We start from the raw sequence: 18,888 nt of genomic DNA, 5'->3' as shown, positions 1-18,888 counted from the left end.
CCTTAGAACATCTCAATAGAGAAATCACATGATACCGATTATCAGGGACATGTAGAAACCTTCCTTTAAAAACTGTGCATCAGGTGCACTATGCAATACACAGGCTAATAGTCAAATGTGCAAACAAAAAGACAAGAACTAGAGGGTCCTGATATCTGCATGATTAGGACACATCTGATCCCACCAAAAATTAAAGTAGCAGGAACAGAAGGGAACCGAAAACCAAATTAAAATAGACATTGAAAATTCGTCATGTTCAAAAAGGTAAACATAAGATATCTCCTATTGAAATGGAAAACTTGTCTTACTATAATATTGAGTCAGTTAACCAGTCTATCGCTACCCTGACAGTCAGGCTGGAAAACATTGAAGCAGGCCTAAGGCAAATTCTTGAAAACCAGTCTGGTCATACCAAAGGGAATTATACATAACATGGGGGTCCCTGGTACATCACTGCAGTCTGGAAATGTGAACCTGAACAATACATCAATAATAATAAAAGGGCTGACTGGTGAAAGGAATTCGAAAAAGAGAAATGGGACTAGGACATAGCTAAAATCTCAATAACTAAGCATGATGCGACATTGGTCAGGGGAAGTAACAAAAGAAAAAATCTATAGGAAGAACAAAAACATTTATTTGGGTGATAGTCAGGCATGTGACACAACACCGAGAGTACGGGTGATACACAAAGGCCAAAGTTACACAAATTTTAACTCTACCGTTGGCGACTACACCATATACGGTACTCCTAGCTAATGTTTCAGTTCCTTCTTCAGGAAAAAATGAAAACCTGGTTTTTTTTTAAGGAACGAAAGCCATATGCTACTTAGGAAACAGAACATTATTAACTAATGTAATATAGAAATTAGGCCACCTTGAGTCACAGATCTATAATTTCATCCTTAGGTCCAATCAAGGCTACATAAATGTAGGGCTGCCTGTTCCTTTAAGGGAAGGGGCAGTAACGTGACTAACTGCAGGTGACACACTTTGATCCTGTATATCTCTTTTTATTTTCCTTCAATACCATTATAGCCAAATAGACATGCACTGGTGAAGTGTTGTCTCTTATGTTCACAGCATGAAATATCATTATCTGTGGAATTTAGTAACCAGAACAAGTTCAACCAACTGTTGCGTAGCGATGGGCATCGTCATGACCATCCCCTCACAACACAGGGGAGCTTGTAATAGTATCAAAAGCAGCAACAAACATGCAAAAAACAAATAAAAAATAATAAAAACGCACAAAACGTCAAGCCATCTGATATACTTGCTGTGTATCAAGCACAAAAAGCATAGACAAAACAATAGCATGTGTGAATAAGCGGTGACACACACCATGTCATGAACTTTATGCACTGTAAACCTGCAGCCCAAAACCCAATATTTGGGCCTGTTTAATTTGTCAGGTTTAAAATCCTTACCCTCCTTTTGACAGTAGATCACCAGGCAATGGAAATCTGCTGTCAAATATAACTTTACTGTTTCTCTTCTAACATACAGGACCAGCAAGAACAATTCATGGTAGGACCAAATACATGAAAATAAATTTCCATTACTTAACTGTTACCCTCTTGTCAGTTACTTCGCAACATCAAGCCACCTTAGTTTTACCTTTCTAAAAGTAAAAATTGTTACACTGACACTCCATATTAATTTGGCACCTACAATTTCCACTGTGAAAAATAAGTCTTAATTGGCAAATCGTTCTCATTAAGGCATGTAGCCTTCAAAATTTTAGAAAAGGGCTGCATCTTATTTTCTGTCTAAGACTTAATGCAACACTTCGTTTTCTGTCAAATAAAAGCAACTAGCAGGCATCATTTTATTTTTTTAGAGCGGAGACACAAATGTATCAGTTCTGCAGAGCATTTAACATGATGTTGGGACTTTCGAAGAAACCCCTTTTTTTTATATTTTCCCTTTGGGATTAAGTTCTTTAATTGTATTGATGTTCTTCTGGAGAAACCAGGAATCCCACTTTTAGAGGCCCATAGGGTCATTCTGCATTTCACAGAGACAAGGCCCTAATTTAAAAGGTCACAAGTGTCAACATGACAGCCTCCTCCATTGTTTATGGGAAAACTAAAGATAGCATCTCAGCAGCGTGACTTGAGCCAGCCTCTGTAGCTCTCCTAGCTTCTGCCACTCTGAATCTGTTAAAGACAGTAGGCCTTCCTATTTTCCTTCTAACCTGCAATAATTCACTCTATTTAAAAAAAAAAAAATCCTTTTTAGGCGCTAAAAAAAATTATCTCTATTTCCAGATTATTAAACTACATTTACTGTGAATAATTCACAAACCTTAATAACACACATACCAGTTGTTAGAATAAATGCTTGTTGCAATCCCATGCAATGGTACATATTTCATCAACCTCGAATGAATGAACGTCTCAGTAGGCCCAGCTGAAGTTAGAACCTTCAACCTTGATATTAAAACAAGCCTTTGTACTGGCACATTGACTCATTGAATCATAAGAAGGCACAACCTGCAAATATATATCAAACCTAAATGTATGCATTTACTGAAGCCTGAGACACTTTAAAAAGTACTCTGAATGAAAGAAAATGCAGTTTAAACAGTGCTTTTGCCCAAAATCGACTTTGATATTTTAGGCATTAAAAAATCAATATCCTACAATTTTCTTGCATAATATGCATTACCAGAGTGTCTATTACACAATCCATGAGTCAGCCATTGAAAATATTAACTTATACTTTATAGAAATGAGCTTGTTTGCTCCTGCGCCAAGGGAAAACTGCACATACAAATGTCATTTTAGCGGTGCAACATAACTTAAATTAAATTTTAATGTTAGGAGGTCATAGTATAGGTATTAAGCTTTATAAATATTAAAAAACGATTTTGAAAGGCACTTATTTTCTAAATAATTTTTCCATAATTAATAATTTTCTTTAAAAAAAAAAAAAAACAATTATTCTTTTTTTTGGTGATAATTCCACATATAAAAGCAAGCTGCATCCCTTGCCTATTATTTGGGATACATTAACTCACAAGCCTAACTTGAAATGCGTCACATTTTTGCGCCACTTTCATTTAAAAGGAAGGTTATGCAAAATTCCACCCATGTTTAACTGGGAAAGTGCTGGCTGAATTGAACATTCCTATCAAATATACTGCAGCTGAAAAGTTTGCCTGGGAACATCTAATACAATGCATCTAAGAAAAATGCTGTAAATGTATTTTTTATTTTTTTTGCAAAAATAGATAATTTCGTTTTTTTGGGGCCCTATTTATATCTATTGAATGTGTTTTCTAATTTATTAAGCATTTAACGGCAGTGTTGTATATGTGCACTTTCTCATTCTATAAATTAAAGAGCAACATATAGCTATGTTAGCACATCACATGGTTCATTTCTGGATTTTTTCTAAGTTTCTACTTAATATTAATTAACCAACATTTTACTTAACAAACTGTAAACATCAAGAAGACCCACAAACACACATTGAGCTCATTTCAGATATAAACAGAAAACACTCAGTACACACAATACAGCGCGCTTTAGCCATTTTTCATAAATAGCGCTGTCGCAATTTACTTACAGAACCGTTTGCAGATCCTAGTTGTAAGTCATATTTACAAGAAAAAAAGAAAACTTTTCTCAATTATTTCCAAGAATAGCGGACCCATACTTTATTAAACGTGATGGGGCCTACTCCGTGCTTCACATATAGTTCATAGGTTGGAGTTCCAATCGGAGGAACTGGACATGAGTCCTCCAACCGGGAGTCCTTTTACAACCAAGACAAAACAAATTTCCAAGTCTGCTAAGACCAGGCATCTTCGCTCACTAGTCTAGCTTCAAACTTCAAAGGATTATCGTTTACGATAGTCTCGTGAATACACGAGTCCTTCGGCTTTGGTACTTGCAAGTTCCAAATCAAAGTGATCCCGAAGGGATACCAAACCAAATGTCCAACTAAGGACCAAACCAAGTGTCCAACTAAGGACTGGGAGACGCTCCACTTATACTTAACTGAAAATATCGATGACGTCACCAGAAGACTCGTCTTATCGTTTCGCTCTACCAAACATCAAGGGTCCAAATCAGGGTGATAGCCAGGGCAGCAGTCCTTCGTAGCCGTCGGGAAGCGGGGAACCTCGCAGCAAAGACTTTCGGACCACGTCGACATGCAGGGGTCGATGAAGTGGCGGCCTTCCCCCAGAATTTTCACACGAAGCTCCCCACGGACCTCAGGCTTGGACCGGTACCGCTGGTATCGCCCCACGTTGGGCGCCAACTGAGGTACTGGGTTTTTCAGAACCGGTACTGATCCGGTAACCCAGCGGTGCCAGGGTACACCCAAAGACCTCGGGTACTTTCCTGATTCAGACCACAGAAACTCAGAGTCTTCTAGGTGAAGTCAAAGATCGAATTTATTGGCTGCAACCAAGTAACAAGCGTCCTAGAAGTACAACAGCACGGTTTGTATGTTCTCAGGAGACTGTGTTTCAATGCAAAGTCAGGTTTGCTTATATACAGTTTTTTAAGCTTCAGGCAAACATTCTTGACATTTTGGTTGGTCATTCACATGTTTTCACTACAAAGGAAAAAACAGTGTCATGATGAAACCTCATATTTCATGTCATCCAACCCATAATAAATTACCCGGCAAGGCCTAGTATTTTACATCAGATAAGTGTGGACCCCCAATAAAAACGGGCACCTCCCCCTCGTAAAGTAAGAAGAAGAAAAGAGCAGGTGCAGGTGTGAGCAAGATTAGGCAGGGTGTGTGAGCGATAATAAGGGTTTTATGGCATGGTGTGCCTTGATGCTATCTGATTCGGCCACTGGGAGAGGGACTGACCAAACAGGTTTGGCCTGAGGCAATGGTTCCAGCTTGCCCAGGTCAGAGAAAAGTCAATCAAGGTGTACGTGTCCTTGGAATCAAATCTGACTGTATTATAAGCCTATGTGAGGGCAACTTTTAAAAATGGCTGCCGTGTATAAAATGGGAGCCACAAGTGCAGGACGAAAATGGCGATTTCGAGGTGAAAACGCTGCTGGAATTGAGCGAAAATGCTCATGCTTAGTGTACTAGTCATTATCGGTCTTTTGATACTAAAATCGTACTGCTGTGGCAAAGTAAATTACATGGGTCCAGAATTTTTAGAACCACAATTCTTCATATACTCACTTTAAAATAATAAAACAACCATCTGCTTTGCAGGAACCTACAAATGTAAAGTGTTAGGTATGTTGGGGTGGGCGGTGAAATGTAGCTGTGGACTTTTGTTGAGGCGTCTTATTGAATGTGCCTGTAAGTAAAATTATCTTTTGTCAAACTATTAGGAAAACAAATCATATTTTTGCTGTTTGGAACCCTTGCACCTGTGGGCTCAGAGAGTGTGTTAAGTGCCTCTGGTTCAGCTATATGTTTACCTATAGGCTGGCCGATCTTATACAAAGTAGGAGTTGCACTGTTTAGAGTTTAGGCAGCATAGTTTTCGGGCAGTTCAAACACAAAGACTTCTTCCCCCCCCAGGAGTAGAATAGTGGATTTATTTTACAGTAATGCATTAATTTTGTACAAGGTTTTAACAAAAAAGTAAACTAAAAGGTAATTTGGCAAAGCTAGTAGGTCTGGCTTTTCATTAGTTAGGTGCTTCGTAATGATTGACGAGTTATGTGTGTGTTTGTAGGGGGTCATAAGGATGGGCGAATGTCGAGTTACATGATTGGCTGAATGTGGGTATTTGTGCGTGGATGAATGTGTGCATGACTGGGTGCATGGACAAATGAAGGAAGAAGGCAGCAGCAGGAGTGGAGAGTAGCCTCCAGCCTGACTATGGCCGCTCACTCAAGCATTATATTACCCATTTTACACACTCACCCATTCATTCATTCATACTCATATATTTATTTATTTAGCCCTTAGCCCATGCAGGCACTCAAGCCTGTATGCAGTCATATGTGCACTCCCTCATACATCAGTTTATCCACACGTAGACTACTTCTCGCATGCATCCCCTTACCAATCTGCTCAGCCAAACTCTGAAAGCAGATGATGAACCGCTACACTTGTTGGATCTGAGTGAGGAATTCTTGAGCTGCTGCCAGCTGTGCAGTACTTTTGCTATGCACTAGTGAATCGTGGCAAACTATGCAAAGCTAAACAGTAGCTTTTCTTAATAATACTTTTCTTTTTAGACTGTCGGTGTGTGGGCATGACGCTTGTAATGGACACACAGGCTACGTCTAAATTTTAAGAAAGAAGTTCACAATAAATTTGTGAATATCTCAAAAACAGCTTCTTTATCCAACCTTGGACGTCTGGGACTGAGATAACTTTCCAAATATATGATGGGGAATTACACTCACAAGATGTAATAAGGAAATGCCAGTGTTATTCTATGGGAGAGATAGGCCTTGCAGTGGTGAAAAACGAATTTGGGAGATTTTCACTATTAGGGCATGTACAACTTAAAGGTACATATCCTGCCTTTTAAAATACATTGCACCCTTCCCCATGGTTCACATAGGGCCTACATTAGAGGTGACTGTGTAAAAATAAAAGGAACGTTTTAGGCCTGGCAAGAGGTTTATCTTGCCAGGTCAACATGGCAGTCTAAAACTGCACACACAGGCTCTGCATTGGTAGGACTGAGGCATGGGGCTACTTAAGTGGGTGGCACAATCAGTGCTACAGGCCCACTAGTAGCATTTATTTTACGGGCCCTAGGCACATGTAGTGCACTTTACTAGGGATTTATAAGTAAATTAAATATGCTAGTTAAGTATGAGCCAATGTTACCATGTTTAGAGGAGAGAGCATCTGCACCTTAGCACTCGTTAGCAGTGGTAAAGTGTTCTGATTCCTAAAGCCAGCAATAACAAGGGCAGAAAAGAGGAGGAGAAGGCAAAAGGTTTGGGGTGACCCTTCAGAGAGGGCCATGTCTCAATATTCTCTCCCATCTTGCATTCATACTTATACCCTTCTTCAGATACATGTGGTATGCCATGGATGTGGACTGCCCTCCCCCAGTCATCTTTTTCCAAAGATTTTGGCAAGATCATGGTAGTAGTTATGCTACAAGAAGCATGTTTTCCTGTTTTACAGTAGATTAAATGTGAGCAAATGGTGTTTTTTTAGTGTCTGTAGGGCATTCAGTGTTCTAAAAGCTTGTGCCAGCCAAACAAGACATGCCTCCGTAGACTCCTCCAGCTGGGTACATTAAAAAAAAAAATGTCCAGGATCGGAAGTCTTTCCTGAATGGCAGGTGACCTTAGCACCAAAAATTGCAGACACAGCAATAAGTCAAATTTCTGAGAATAAAAGAGCTTTCAGGAGACAATAGGACATGCCTGTGACTTTAGCATTTTGCTCGTTTAAAAAAAAAAAAAATAGTATGCTGGTTGAAGGTTATTCAGGATAAGCCATGTCGTCCTAGATTCTACTAGGTCTCTAGATTTTAAAGGTATCTGATTATTAGGTTTCCCTTGGCGATGTGTAACTTTTTGTGAAAAGCATACTTCCTTAAGAAAAAGGGCAAATCACTTTTATTAGGCTAGTATGCCTGTCCATCACTCAAAGGGGTACTGTTCAGTTTGAGTCTACCAGACAGCGAAGCTATCCAGCTGTCTGGTTGCAAAAGATATCCAGCTGCCTGGTTGCAAAAGATATATTATTGTCTTACCAAAAGTATAGAGGTGCTTGCAAGATCACCTGTTGCTTGCCATCGATTTGCTTTTCTGTCACTCCAATTTGCCGCCTTCTTATTCAGTAACTTGCTTGTCCATCCTTTGTCTGTCCCTCACCGGAGCATTGCTAGTTGTGTGTCCTACCAATTCTCACTTTCAGGAAACAACTTTTTTCTTTTGTTTTAAGTGCCTGTGTTTTCCAGCTGTGTTCCTAGTGTGATTCTCTTCCCCTCCATGCTCTGTTGCTCTGTCTCACCTGTGTGTGTGTCTCCCCTGCCCCCCATGATGCATTCACCTTTGTGTGCTTCTCGCCCATCCATTTGTTGCTTTCTCGCCTGTGGTTCTTCCCCTCCCCACATTGCTTTATTGCTCTAGCTCCACGTTGCTCTTTTGGCCACCAGTTTTCTTGACTCCACTCCCCCACACTCCACCTTGCTCCCTCTATGGGCCATTTACTTTCTCCACCCCCCCCCCCCCAAATTACCCTGTGTATTGTATACCCCACCCATACCCCAATGTTGCATCAGGCCCCAGTCCCCAGAGCCTGTTGCTCCCCCACCAGTTTAAAAAAGAAGGCATTTGTGTTTTAAAAAAATGTTGTTTACGGATTCAACTTAGATGAGTAAATAAAAATAAAAAATGCCTGTCATTTTGTAGATGTACTTTGTGTGTCCACATAATGGTACGAGTGCTTGCATCATAGGCTTTTTATTTTAGTCTTCTTTAGTTATGTGGCACATCATTGCTAAAAACAATTGGCAAAGCCAAAAGGTCCCAAAGGCAAAACCTACTGGCTATGCTGCTACTTGTTTTATCAGTGTGGGGGTAATTATAGAACATTCACTAACTGTCTACCACTCGATTTTCACAAAAAGATGTAAGTGGGTATCAGTATTCCAAATTTCTGGTTATTTTTGTAGCATGCTTGTCATCGTGGGGTAGCATAATTTCTGACATCACTTCAGGCCTAGTTGATCAAAAGGTTGTGGTGGCTTTGAAGAGACCCTTTGCACTTTTAATTTGGCAATTTGATCAAATTCATGATTTCTGATTTTTGGCAGTCCAATTAGAGCAAGGTTCAAACTGTTCATCTGCCTTAGCAATAACTGAATAACAAGCTTGCTTTTTCTCAGACACTACCTCATATATGGATATGGTCCTGGGAAGCAGAATCTTCTCAAAAACAACACTTGTCCACTTATGATTTTAAGGAACTAAACTTTTTGTTCTTCGGTTAGAAGAACTTTTGAAGAAGCCTATGGAGGATAGAAAATTAAGGAAATGTGTTAATTCTCTTGCACACGGTGGGGGTTCAGATTTATAATGGCTTATCAGGCTATTGCATACAGTTCAAGGAAGCTCCAATAGAACGTGTTTTTTCTTTGCTCCACATCCATGTGTCTGTCACATCCAAGTACTCTTTCATTGTATTCAGGATATTTTGGGAAAGGAGGTAATAATTCCAGTACTGAAGAATCAGAAGTGGCAAGGATGTTATTCAAATCTGTTCTTAGTACAAAAAGGAGGCTTGCAATCAGTCTTGTATCCAAAAGCCGATGTCTTTGTGTTTCACAAGATATTCTAAATGGTAACTTTGACATCCATAACAACACTGATCAAGCTGAAAGACTTACTAACATCGATCAATCTCTTAAATGGATTCTTCATATAATGCACCTTCTTGAATCTTGGACGTTTCTCAGATTGTGTGTAAAGAAAGTACAATACCAATGTCAAGTCCTTCCATTTGGCATAACATTAGCACCTTTAATCCATCCTGAGTAATCGTCACGCTAAATGTATCCAGGTTTGTCCGTATCTTGACTGGTTAATTAGTTCCCCTATTTTTTGAAGGGTTGCAAGGATTTGATGGAAGTCTGCAACACACTGAATAGTAGTGGATCCCTACTGAACAGTCACAGCTTCAACCATGCATCAACGTCAGTTCATTGGAACACATTTTCATACAGTTGTAGCCAAGCATTCCTGTCCTTCTAGGAAGGGCGATCTCAGGAGATTTCTGCACAGGCTTCAGGAGAAATCTGAAGTCTCTACAAGAGGCATGGTCACTTGTCACCTTGTGTAACAGTTGTTCCTTTGGCCAAGTTGTATCATCATCACTTGGTGCGTTATCTAGATGATTGTTGAACCCTGTATTGGAGGACTACAAAATGTTGATTTTAGTCTCACCCCAGATCAGACGATGCCCCTAGTGGTGGCTGAGACTGGAAAAAATAGATCGGGTCTTGTCCGTTGGGTCGTATTGATCCTTTATCCACTACAGATACCAGGTAAAGGTTAGTTAGCAACCTTGAGAGAGTGAACAGTGCAGGGATGATGGTCCAGGAATGTGAATCACAGTTCTTTCAATTGGATCCAATGAGCTCCCATGCATTTATTTCTGCAGTTCCATAATCAGTTTCTATCAGGATAGACAGTAAAATGCCAATAGCAGTACGTGTCGGAATAGACAGCAAAACAACTATACCATATATAAACCTCGGGGAGGAGTTATGAATCTTGAAGTATTGAACCTGGCACAGGGAATTGAGAGTTGGACAGGGAACAATCTCCTAGATCTGTCAGCGATTTATCTTATGGAGAGAGAGAATATGCTTGCAGACCATCTGAGCAGGCTATTTCTTTCCTCTGTGCCCAGTTGTCAGTGACTTAATCTATTTTAATAGATTATTGCCTGGTTTGTTGATCCATTTCTGGATATTCTTGTCACAGAACAGAATTCCCTACTTAACAACTTCAGTTCTTGAATTCCATCCTGAAAAGCTTGGGTAAAGGTGGATGTTTTTTCTCTGAGATGGCCTGCAGGTCTTCTTTGTGATTTTCCTCTGTTCCCTTTAAAGCACAAGTTGTTAATACAAATTCAGAGTGACACTGCAGAGGGCCTCTTGGTAGTACAGTGTTGGATATAGTAGGTCTAGTATCCACTTCTCCTTCACCTGTCAGTTCAACCCTGCTAGGGGGCTTCCAGTAGCCCCCCTTCCCTTCATTTTCCATTTCTACTACTTCCAATAGTTCCATCTCACTTTCAGTTTCCAGTTTCGCCAGAGGCATCTCCGCAGAGATTTTGGTTGGGGATTTGGAAGTTGATGCTCCATGCATGTGGCAGTTTAGCATTCAACATTCTGACTTAGCAGCAAAATGTTTAAGGAATGTTTTTTTTTCCTCTGGGCAGATTCTTTGTAATGCTGTTTCTTCTTGGGAACCAAAACTGTTTTTGCAGGCTTACAAATACATCCTTTTGAGTCCCTGGAGTCGTTGCCTCTAAAGTTTTTATCAGCTGCAGCCTCATTTTCAGTGTTCCGGTATCCATATAGTAGGGCTTATGTGCCTTGTTATCTACCCTGTCAGTTTTACGATTTTATGAGGACAAAGTGGTGCATAGGCCTGACCCTTCCCTTTGTGCCTAAAATTTCCATCTGGTGTGCATTTAGATCAAGATTTGGCAGTGCTGCCCTGTAAGGAAATGCCTCCTTGGCATGGTTGCCCCCTGACTTTTTGCCTTTGCTGATGCTATGTTTACAATTGAAAGTGTGCTGAGGCCTGCTAACCAGGCCCCAGCACCAGTGTTCTTTCCCTAACCTGTACTTTTGTATCCACAATTGGCAGACCCTGGCATCCAGATAAGTCCCTTGTAACTGGTACTTCTAGTACCAAGGGCCCTGATGCCAAGGAAGGTCTCTAAGGGCTGCAGCATGTCTTATGCCACCCTGGAGACCTCTCACTCAGCACAGACACACTGCTTGCCAGCTTGTGTGTGCTAGTGAGGACAAAACGAGTAAGTCGACATGGCACTCCCCTCAGGGTGCCATGCCAGCCTCTCACTGCCTATGCAGTATAGGTAAGACACCCCTCTAGCAGGCCTTACAGCCCTAAGGCAGGGTGCACTATACCATAGGTGAGGGTACCAGTGCATGAGCATGGTACCCCTACAGTGTCTAAACAAAATCTTAGACATTGTAAGTGCAGGGTAGCCATAAGAGTATATGGTCTGGGAGTTTGTCAAACACGAACTCCACAGCCCCATAATGGCTACCCTGAAAACTGGGAAGTTTGGTATCAAACTTCTCAGCACAATAAATGCACACTGATGCCAGTGTACATTTTATTGTAAAATACACCACAGAGGGCACCTTAGAGGTGCCCCCTGAAACTTAACCGACTATCTGTGTAGGCTGACTAGTTTTAGCAGCCTGCCACAAACCGAGACATGTTGCTGGCCCCATGGGGAGAGTGCCTTTGTCACTCTGAGGCCAGTAACAAAGCCTGCACTTGGTGGAGATGCTAACACCTCTCCCAGGCAGGAATTGTCACACCTGGCGGTGAGCCTCAAAGGCTCACCTCCTTTGTGCCAACCCAGCAGGACACTCCAGCTAGTGGAGTTGCCCGCCCCCTCCGGCCAGGCCCCACTTTTGGCGGCAAGGCCGGAGAAAATAATGAGAATAACAAGGAGGAGTCACTGGCCAGTCAGGACAGCCCCTAAGGTGTCCTGAGCTGAGGTGACTCTAACTTTTAGAAATCCTCCATCTTGCAGATGGAGGATTCCCCCAATAGGGTTAGGATTGTGACCCCCTCCCCTTGGGAGGAGGCACAAAGAGGGTGTACCCACCCTCAGGGCTAGTGGCCATTGGCTACTAACCCCCCAGACCTAAACACGCCCTTAAATTTAGTATTTAAGGGCTGCCCTGAACCCTAGAAGATTAGATTCCTGCAACTACAAGAAGAAGGACTGCCTAGCTGAAGACCCCTGCAGCGGAAGACCAGAAGACGACAACTGCCTTGGCTCCAGAAACTCACCGGCCTGTCTCCTGCCTTCCAAAGATCCTGCTCCAGCGACGCCTTCCAAAGGGACCAGCGACCTCGACATCCTCTGAGGACTGCCCCTGCTTCGAAAAGACAAGAAACTCCCGAGGACAGCGGACCTGCTCCAAGAAAAGCTGCAACTTTGTTTCCAGCAGCTTTAAAGAACCCTGCAAGCTCCCCGCAAGAAGCGTGAGACTTGCAACACTGCACCCGGCGACCCCGACTCGGCTGGTGGAGAACCGACACCTCAGGAGGGACCCCAGGACTACTCTGATACTGTGAGTACCAAAACCTGTCCCCCCTGAGCCCCCACCGCGCCGCCTCCAGAGGGAATCCCGAGGCTTCCCCTGACCGCGACTCTTTGAACCTAAAGTCCCGACGCCTGGGAGAGACCCTGCACCCGCAGCCCCCAGGACCTGAAGGACCGGACTTTCACTGGAGAAGTGACCCCCAGGAGTCCCTCTCCCTTGCCCAAGTGGAGGTTTCCCCGAGGAATCCCCCCCTTGCCTGCCTGCAGCGCTGAAGAGATCCCGAGATCTCTCATAGACTAACATTGCGAACCCGACGCCTGTTCCTACACTGCACCCGGCCGCCCCCGCGCTGCTGAGGGTGAAATTTCTGTGTGGACTTGTGTCCCCCCCGGTGCCCTACAAAACCCCCCTGGTCTGCCCTCCGAAAACGCGGGTACTTACCTGCAAGCAGACCGGAACCGGGGCACCCCCTTCTCTCCGTTCTAGCCTATGTGTTTTGGGCACCACTTTGAACTCTGCACCTGACCGGCCCTGAGCTGCTGGTGTGGTGACTTTGGGGTTGCTCTGAACCCCCAACGGTGGGCTACCTTGGACCAAGAACTAAACCCTGTAAGTGTCTTACTTACCTGGTTAACCTAACAAATACTTACCTCCCCTAGGAACTGTGAAAATTGCACTAAGTGTCAACTTTTAAAACAGCTATTTGCGAATAACTTGAAAAGTATACATGCAATTTTGATGATTTGAAGTTCCTAAAGTACTTACCTGCAATACCTTTCGAATGAGATATTACATGTAGAATTTGAACCTGTGGTTCCTAAAATAAACTAAGAAAAGATATTTTTCTATATAAAAACCTATTGGCTGGATTTGTCTCTGAGTGTGTGTACCTCATTTATTGTCTATGTGTATGTACAACAAATGCTTAACACTACTCCTTGGATAAGCCTACTGCTCGACCACACTACCACAAAATAGAGCATTAGTATTATCTCTTTTTACCACTATTTTACCTCTAAGGGGAACCCTTGGACTCTGTGCATGCTATTCCTTACTTTGAAATAGCACATACAGAGCCAACTTCCTACATGCCCTTTTATTGCAACACTAAAATTGGAGGAGGAGTTTTTAGAAGCACGTGATGTAGATTGTGAACACACTATTTAGCATGACGAAATGGTAGTGATGTTCAAATGCTTCCTTCAGTGAAGACAAGTGGGGGCTTCCGGAACAAAATTTATGAGAGTTTCCATAAAAGACATTTTGTTTTGCAGGTACCTGCTCCCCTCTCCTCCTCCACCCCCCCTCTCCCCCCCACACACACATTCATGTCTCCTTTCCTCCTTAAAACATTGCTTCAAACGGAATCGAAGGTAGCAGTGCAGGGTAATGATTATGGGTGCTTATTGATATCAATAGAACGTGTGTCCACTATTCATCCAAGATTTACTTCTGGTTGATGGAGTTACAAGAGCCAAAATTAACTCTTTTAGTATTTGGTCATGCTGGACAAATGCTGATGCAGACAAATAAACATTCCTTTTAACTAACTGCTTCAAAGCTGAAGTTTTAAAAATTCTGTTCAGAGTAAGGCTGGCATTTCAGAGATAAATAGAGGACATATTAGGGGTCCTTACGTTGTAAAATACTGCTTGAAACATTGCAGAACCAGAGGGAAGTGCCTGAGGTACAACTAATGCACAATGTCATTGCATAGACAAAATGAATTGTGTGCGGCTCAAGGTCACTCAAAAGAACAGAGAACTGGCCTATGTACTGGCCAATTTCTGGATTGGCCAGTACATCCCCTGCATGATCCTGTGTTTAACCTACTGTCTCTAGGCTGAGACCAGTTACTGAATATGAACTCTATAAAAGCAGCTGAACCTAAATAGCTGCTCTGTTTATATTCATGTTAGTTCTGTAAAATGGGTTTGGTGCAGTGCCATTGTGTGCCTCAGACTGCCAGCACTTTACTTCTCCAGCAGGGTATTGGAATAGGTACTGTCTTTAATTATTTTTGCAGGAGTATGATACCTTGTTACTAAGAAAAACAAATTTAACACTCTTCATATTCTTTTCTTCTACAGGTTTGTAAAAGAATGGATGTGGTCTGCCAACGAATTTTGAATCAGGGATTTCTGAAAGTGGAAAGATACCATAACTTGTGTCAGAAGCAAGTGAAAGCTCAGCTTCCAAGGTACGGTGGGTCAAAATTGACTAAGTGATGTACTTTGTTTTCAATTTAGTTATGTAGATCAATTGCGTGCTGGCACAATCCAAGCGCGATACAAGCTGTTGAACAGATCTGGTCTGCTTTCCTTGTACAGTCAATTTTCTTTTTGTTTGCCATACATCCTCCACAGTAAAACTATTAACCACAGCAAGTGTGGCAAGTCGTGTATTCCTACGCTCATTTTTGGAATATAGAGACTGTTTCAAAAGAGACCAAAAACAAAAAAGGAAAAGATTTGAACAGAATGGCCCCACTCACTGTTTTGTAGCAGGCTTTATCATCAGGCAATCCAACCCACCATGTTAAGGTGATACTAACATGGTGGTCTCAACCTCATTGGGGAGGGAGAGTAGACTAAGGCCTTCGTTATGAACATGGCGGAAAAGACCGCACACGCCGGCGGTAACTACCATCAACAGGCTGGTGGTCTGGACCGCCAAATAAAGAAGCACATGAAAAGCAGGCAGCCTGAAAAACATTCACCGCCAGCAGAGGAGTGTCGACAAAGACAGAAGAGGCTGCCCACAGGCTGACGGAAAGGCCCTACCCACCCAACAAATAATTAAGCAATAGACCTCCGTCAGTTCCCGGGCTGGAACCACCACCACTCAGAGCCAGGCGGAAACTAACCAAATAAAAGGAAACACTCACTGGAGGCACACACAACACGCCGAAGCAGACATGGAGAGAGAATAGGAAATCATGCCAGTGCTGCTCCTTGCCATATACCTCCGCAACCGTGACCACTGACGAAGACGACGGTAAGTACCGCAACCTACTAAACAAGGGAAACGGCACAGTTACATACATACCCACTCCTCCCATGCCGCCATGCACCCACAACCCCTCACAACATCACAAGCCATACACACCTGAGCAAAAGGTACTTACCTGACACAAGGCCAAGACAACCTGCCCAAATTACACACATGTGCACAACACCCCCCACAATGAAACGATGAACCACGTATCCCGAGTGTGCCAACACTGGCACACAAACTTTATTACAGCTCCTGTAACAGATTGTCCATGTGAGGCCATTGGCCAGTCCAAATCAAATAGGCTGATGGGCCCAATTGGGCCGAACTTGACTCCCACATGTGCACATGGTACTCCACCATAAAGGGACATCAGTGGGGCAGCCAGGCACCTCGGGGAACAGGGGCAGGGAATGGCCGGGGTGGGGACTTAAGTCTGGGAGGGGGAGGGGGAGAGGGGGCGGAGGTTGGGCTTCAGTTTGGGAGGTGGAGGGGGTTTGGGTTTAGCATTGGAAGGTGGGGCAGCAGGCTTTGACCGGTGGGGTGACAGATGGACCAGGGGCCAGCACGGGGCTTCTTGCTCACTGGGGGAAGGGGCACAGGAATGGGAAGGGCAGACAGGGGCGGACTTGGACGTAGAAGGAGTGGACGGGGCAAGGAGGTGACAAGTTTAGGGACGAGACGGGGTGGGCCAGTGGGTTTAGAAAGATCTACACAGGACAGGAAAAGTTTTTTAGAGGCAGTCGGGGTGGACCTGGAGGAAGGTGTGGGAGTGGAGGTGGAGGTAGAGGGAGTGGTTGTAAGAGGTGTAGGTGTACATGACTTGGATGCAGGTGCCTGTACAGTATGCTGAGGTGTGGTGGATGTGTGTTGGGTTGGTGTCTGGGGACGTGTGAGTGTAATGGGAGGAGGGAGGGTCGACACAGTGGAACAAGACAGGCTGCCAGTGTAAACGGATGTTGTCTGGGAGTCTGCAAGTTTGGTGAGTGTGCTGCAAGTGTTACTCAAAGTCGTTGTGGTGAGTGCAGGTATGGTGTCTGGGGTGCATGACTGGATGTCTGATGTGGTGACTGCAAGAATGGGGGTAGCAACAGTGAATGAGGGTGCAGTGCTTGTGAGTGTGGATGTAGAGGTGACAGACAGGGAGGCGAAGGAGGTGGACACACTGCCTGAAGTGGATGTTGTTGTGTGTGCCTTTGTATGTCAGGTTTGTGTATGACTGTGGTGGGAAGTGTGGTGCTTGTGTTTCTCTGTATTTTTTGAGTGTGTTGAGGTGTGTGCATGGCTGTCTGAACGTGTGCTTAGGATGGTTGAAGGGAGTGGGGTGCTGGAAGGGGTAGAGGTAGTTGGAGGGGGGAAGGAAAGACCAGGGACACTGGCTGCCGTCAAAGAGGAAGCTAGAGCCTGAAAAGAGGTCTATAGGCCAGACATGGTGAATGCCTTCCAGGTATGCATTGCACTGCTGCATCTGGGATGCTAGTCCCTGGATGGCATTTACGATGGTTGTCTGCCCTACAGAGATGGTCGTCTGCCCTACAGAGATGGTCCTCTGCTCTACAGAGATGGTCCTCAGGAGGTCAATAGCCTCCTCAATGAGGGCAGCAGGGCTGACTGGGGTCGGGGATGTGGTGCCTGGGATGAAGGAGACACCCACCCTTCTGGGTGAGCGGGCACGGGGAACTGGGTGGGGCACAACTGGGAGGGCGGTGATGGTATGGGGGGGTGGCGTAAGATGTCAAAGAATGGGTGGGCCCACTAGGGTCCGCCACCACCAGGGAGCTCCGGTGTTACTCCCCTCGCCCTCCAACGCACTGGTCCCCTTGGCGTTGCTAGACCCTACCACCTTGGAATCGTGGGCCGCTGCATCCCCACTCGCCAGTGCCACTGCTCCCTTGCCAGATGATGCTAATGTACACAGACAACACAGGAGTACAGGGGTGGGGAGACAAAAACAGGAGAGAAAAATATTAACACCTGAATGGAAGTACATATTTGGTTCACTCATACTCCCACCCAGCTAATACACCAACATGCAACACCTACACCTGTAGTAATGCCTATGCCCCCGAGTAGTGGCCACAACCCTAGTATACAACCATCTCCCACATTACAGAAAGACCTGAGGAACCTTTGCCCATGGTGACCGTATTGCTATAAGACACCAGTCAGAGTCCCTGCCACTAGACAGCATATATACTACAGCACCCTTAGACATCCATCAAGGAGGCCTAAATTGGTCTTGGTACTCACCCCCTTGTGTCTGCTGTGCAGCCTTCACGTGCCCATCCAAGTCTGGATATGCCACAGGCAGAATACGGCGCATTAGGGGGGTCAGGGCCCGACGGGCCCCCCTTCCTCATTGGGAGGACTTCCCCAGCTGGGCCTCACAGGTCTTCCTGGCCCAGCGCCGCAGGTCCTCCCACCGCTTCCTGCAGTGGGTGCTCCGCCGGTTGTAGAACCCCGGGGTCCGCACCTCCCTGGCGATGGCTTGCCAGAGTCCCCTCTTCTGATGGGTGCTGACCTGTAGGGGACACACAAAAAAGAAAAACAGAGGTCAGACAATGCCCATTTGATACCGTTGGCTAAACGTCCCCTATTGTACGGACACTGTACGACATCTTTCCACCACCCACTCACACTGATTGTCAACGCCTGTACAGTGACAAATTGTGCACACATTCATACAGGCATCCACCAACATCACACACATCCTTGCACCCCATCCGCCTACTCTCCTGCACCTCTGGTCGACCATATAACTTGGCATACCGGAGTAGGACCCTGTCCACCAGCTCCTCCATGGTGGAGGCCGGGCCTTTTCTCCTGTGACTCGTGCCATTTGAGTAACCTGAGTCAGGACACAGCAACACACTCAGTGGAGTACATGAATGCACAGAATCTGGGAGTCAAGTGAACCTGGGCTTAAAAAGTTTGCACACTCCACGGCAGTGTGCACCATCACCGGCGATCATGATAGGCCCATATTCCCCATTGACATCCATGTCAACCAATGAATAGGTGCACAGCGGTGAACACCGCCTTATGCCATTGCAACAACTGCTAGCGGTATTAGGTCACTTCCACTGCTACAAATCAAGATGACCAGGGGCTACCATTTTGCAAGGACTACGCAGATATTTTTAGGT

At 44.4% G+C, this 18,888-nt stretch overlaps 1 protein-coding gene across 1 annotated transcript in view; it reads left to right on the top strand.

The window, feature by feature from the left end:
* Positions 1 to 18,888, top strand: part of FBXO28 (F-box protein 28) — a 121,951-nt gene that overhangs the window by 26,151 nt on the left and 76,912 nt on the right. The window contains exon 2 of the mRNA XM_069233829.1: positions 14,839 to 14,948. Within this exon, the coding sequence (XP_069089930.1) occupies positions 14,839 to 14,948 (110 nt within the window). The remainder of the gene's footprint in view (positions 1 to 14,838; positions 14,949 to 18,888) is intronic.

This window comes from Pleurodeles waltl, chromosome 5 (genome assembly GCF_031143425.1).
Source record: "Pleurodeles waltl isolate 20211129_DDA chromosome 5, aPleWal1.hap1.20221129, whole genome shotgun sequence".
NCBI lineage: Eukaryota > Metazoa > Chordata > Amphibia > Caudata > Salamandridae > Pleurodeles > Pleurodeles waltl.
This window is presented reverse-complemented; position numbering and strand designations above follow the sequence as displayed.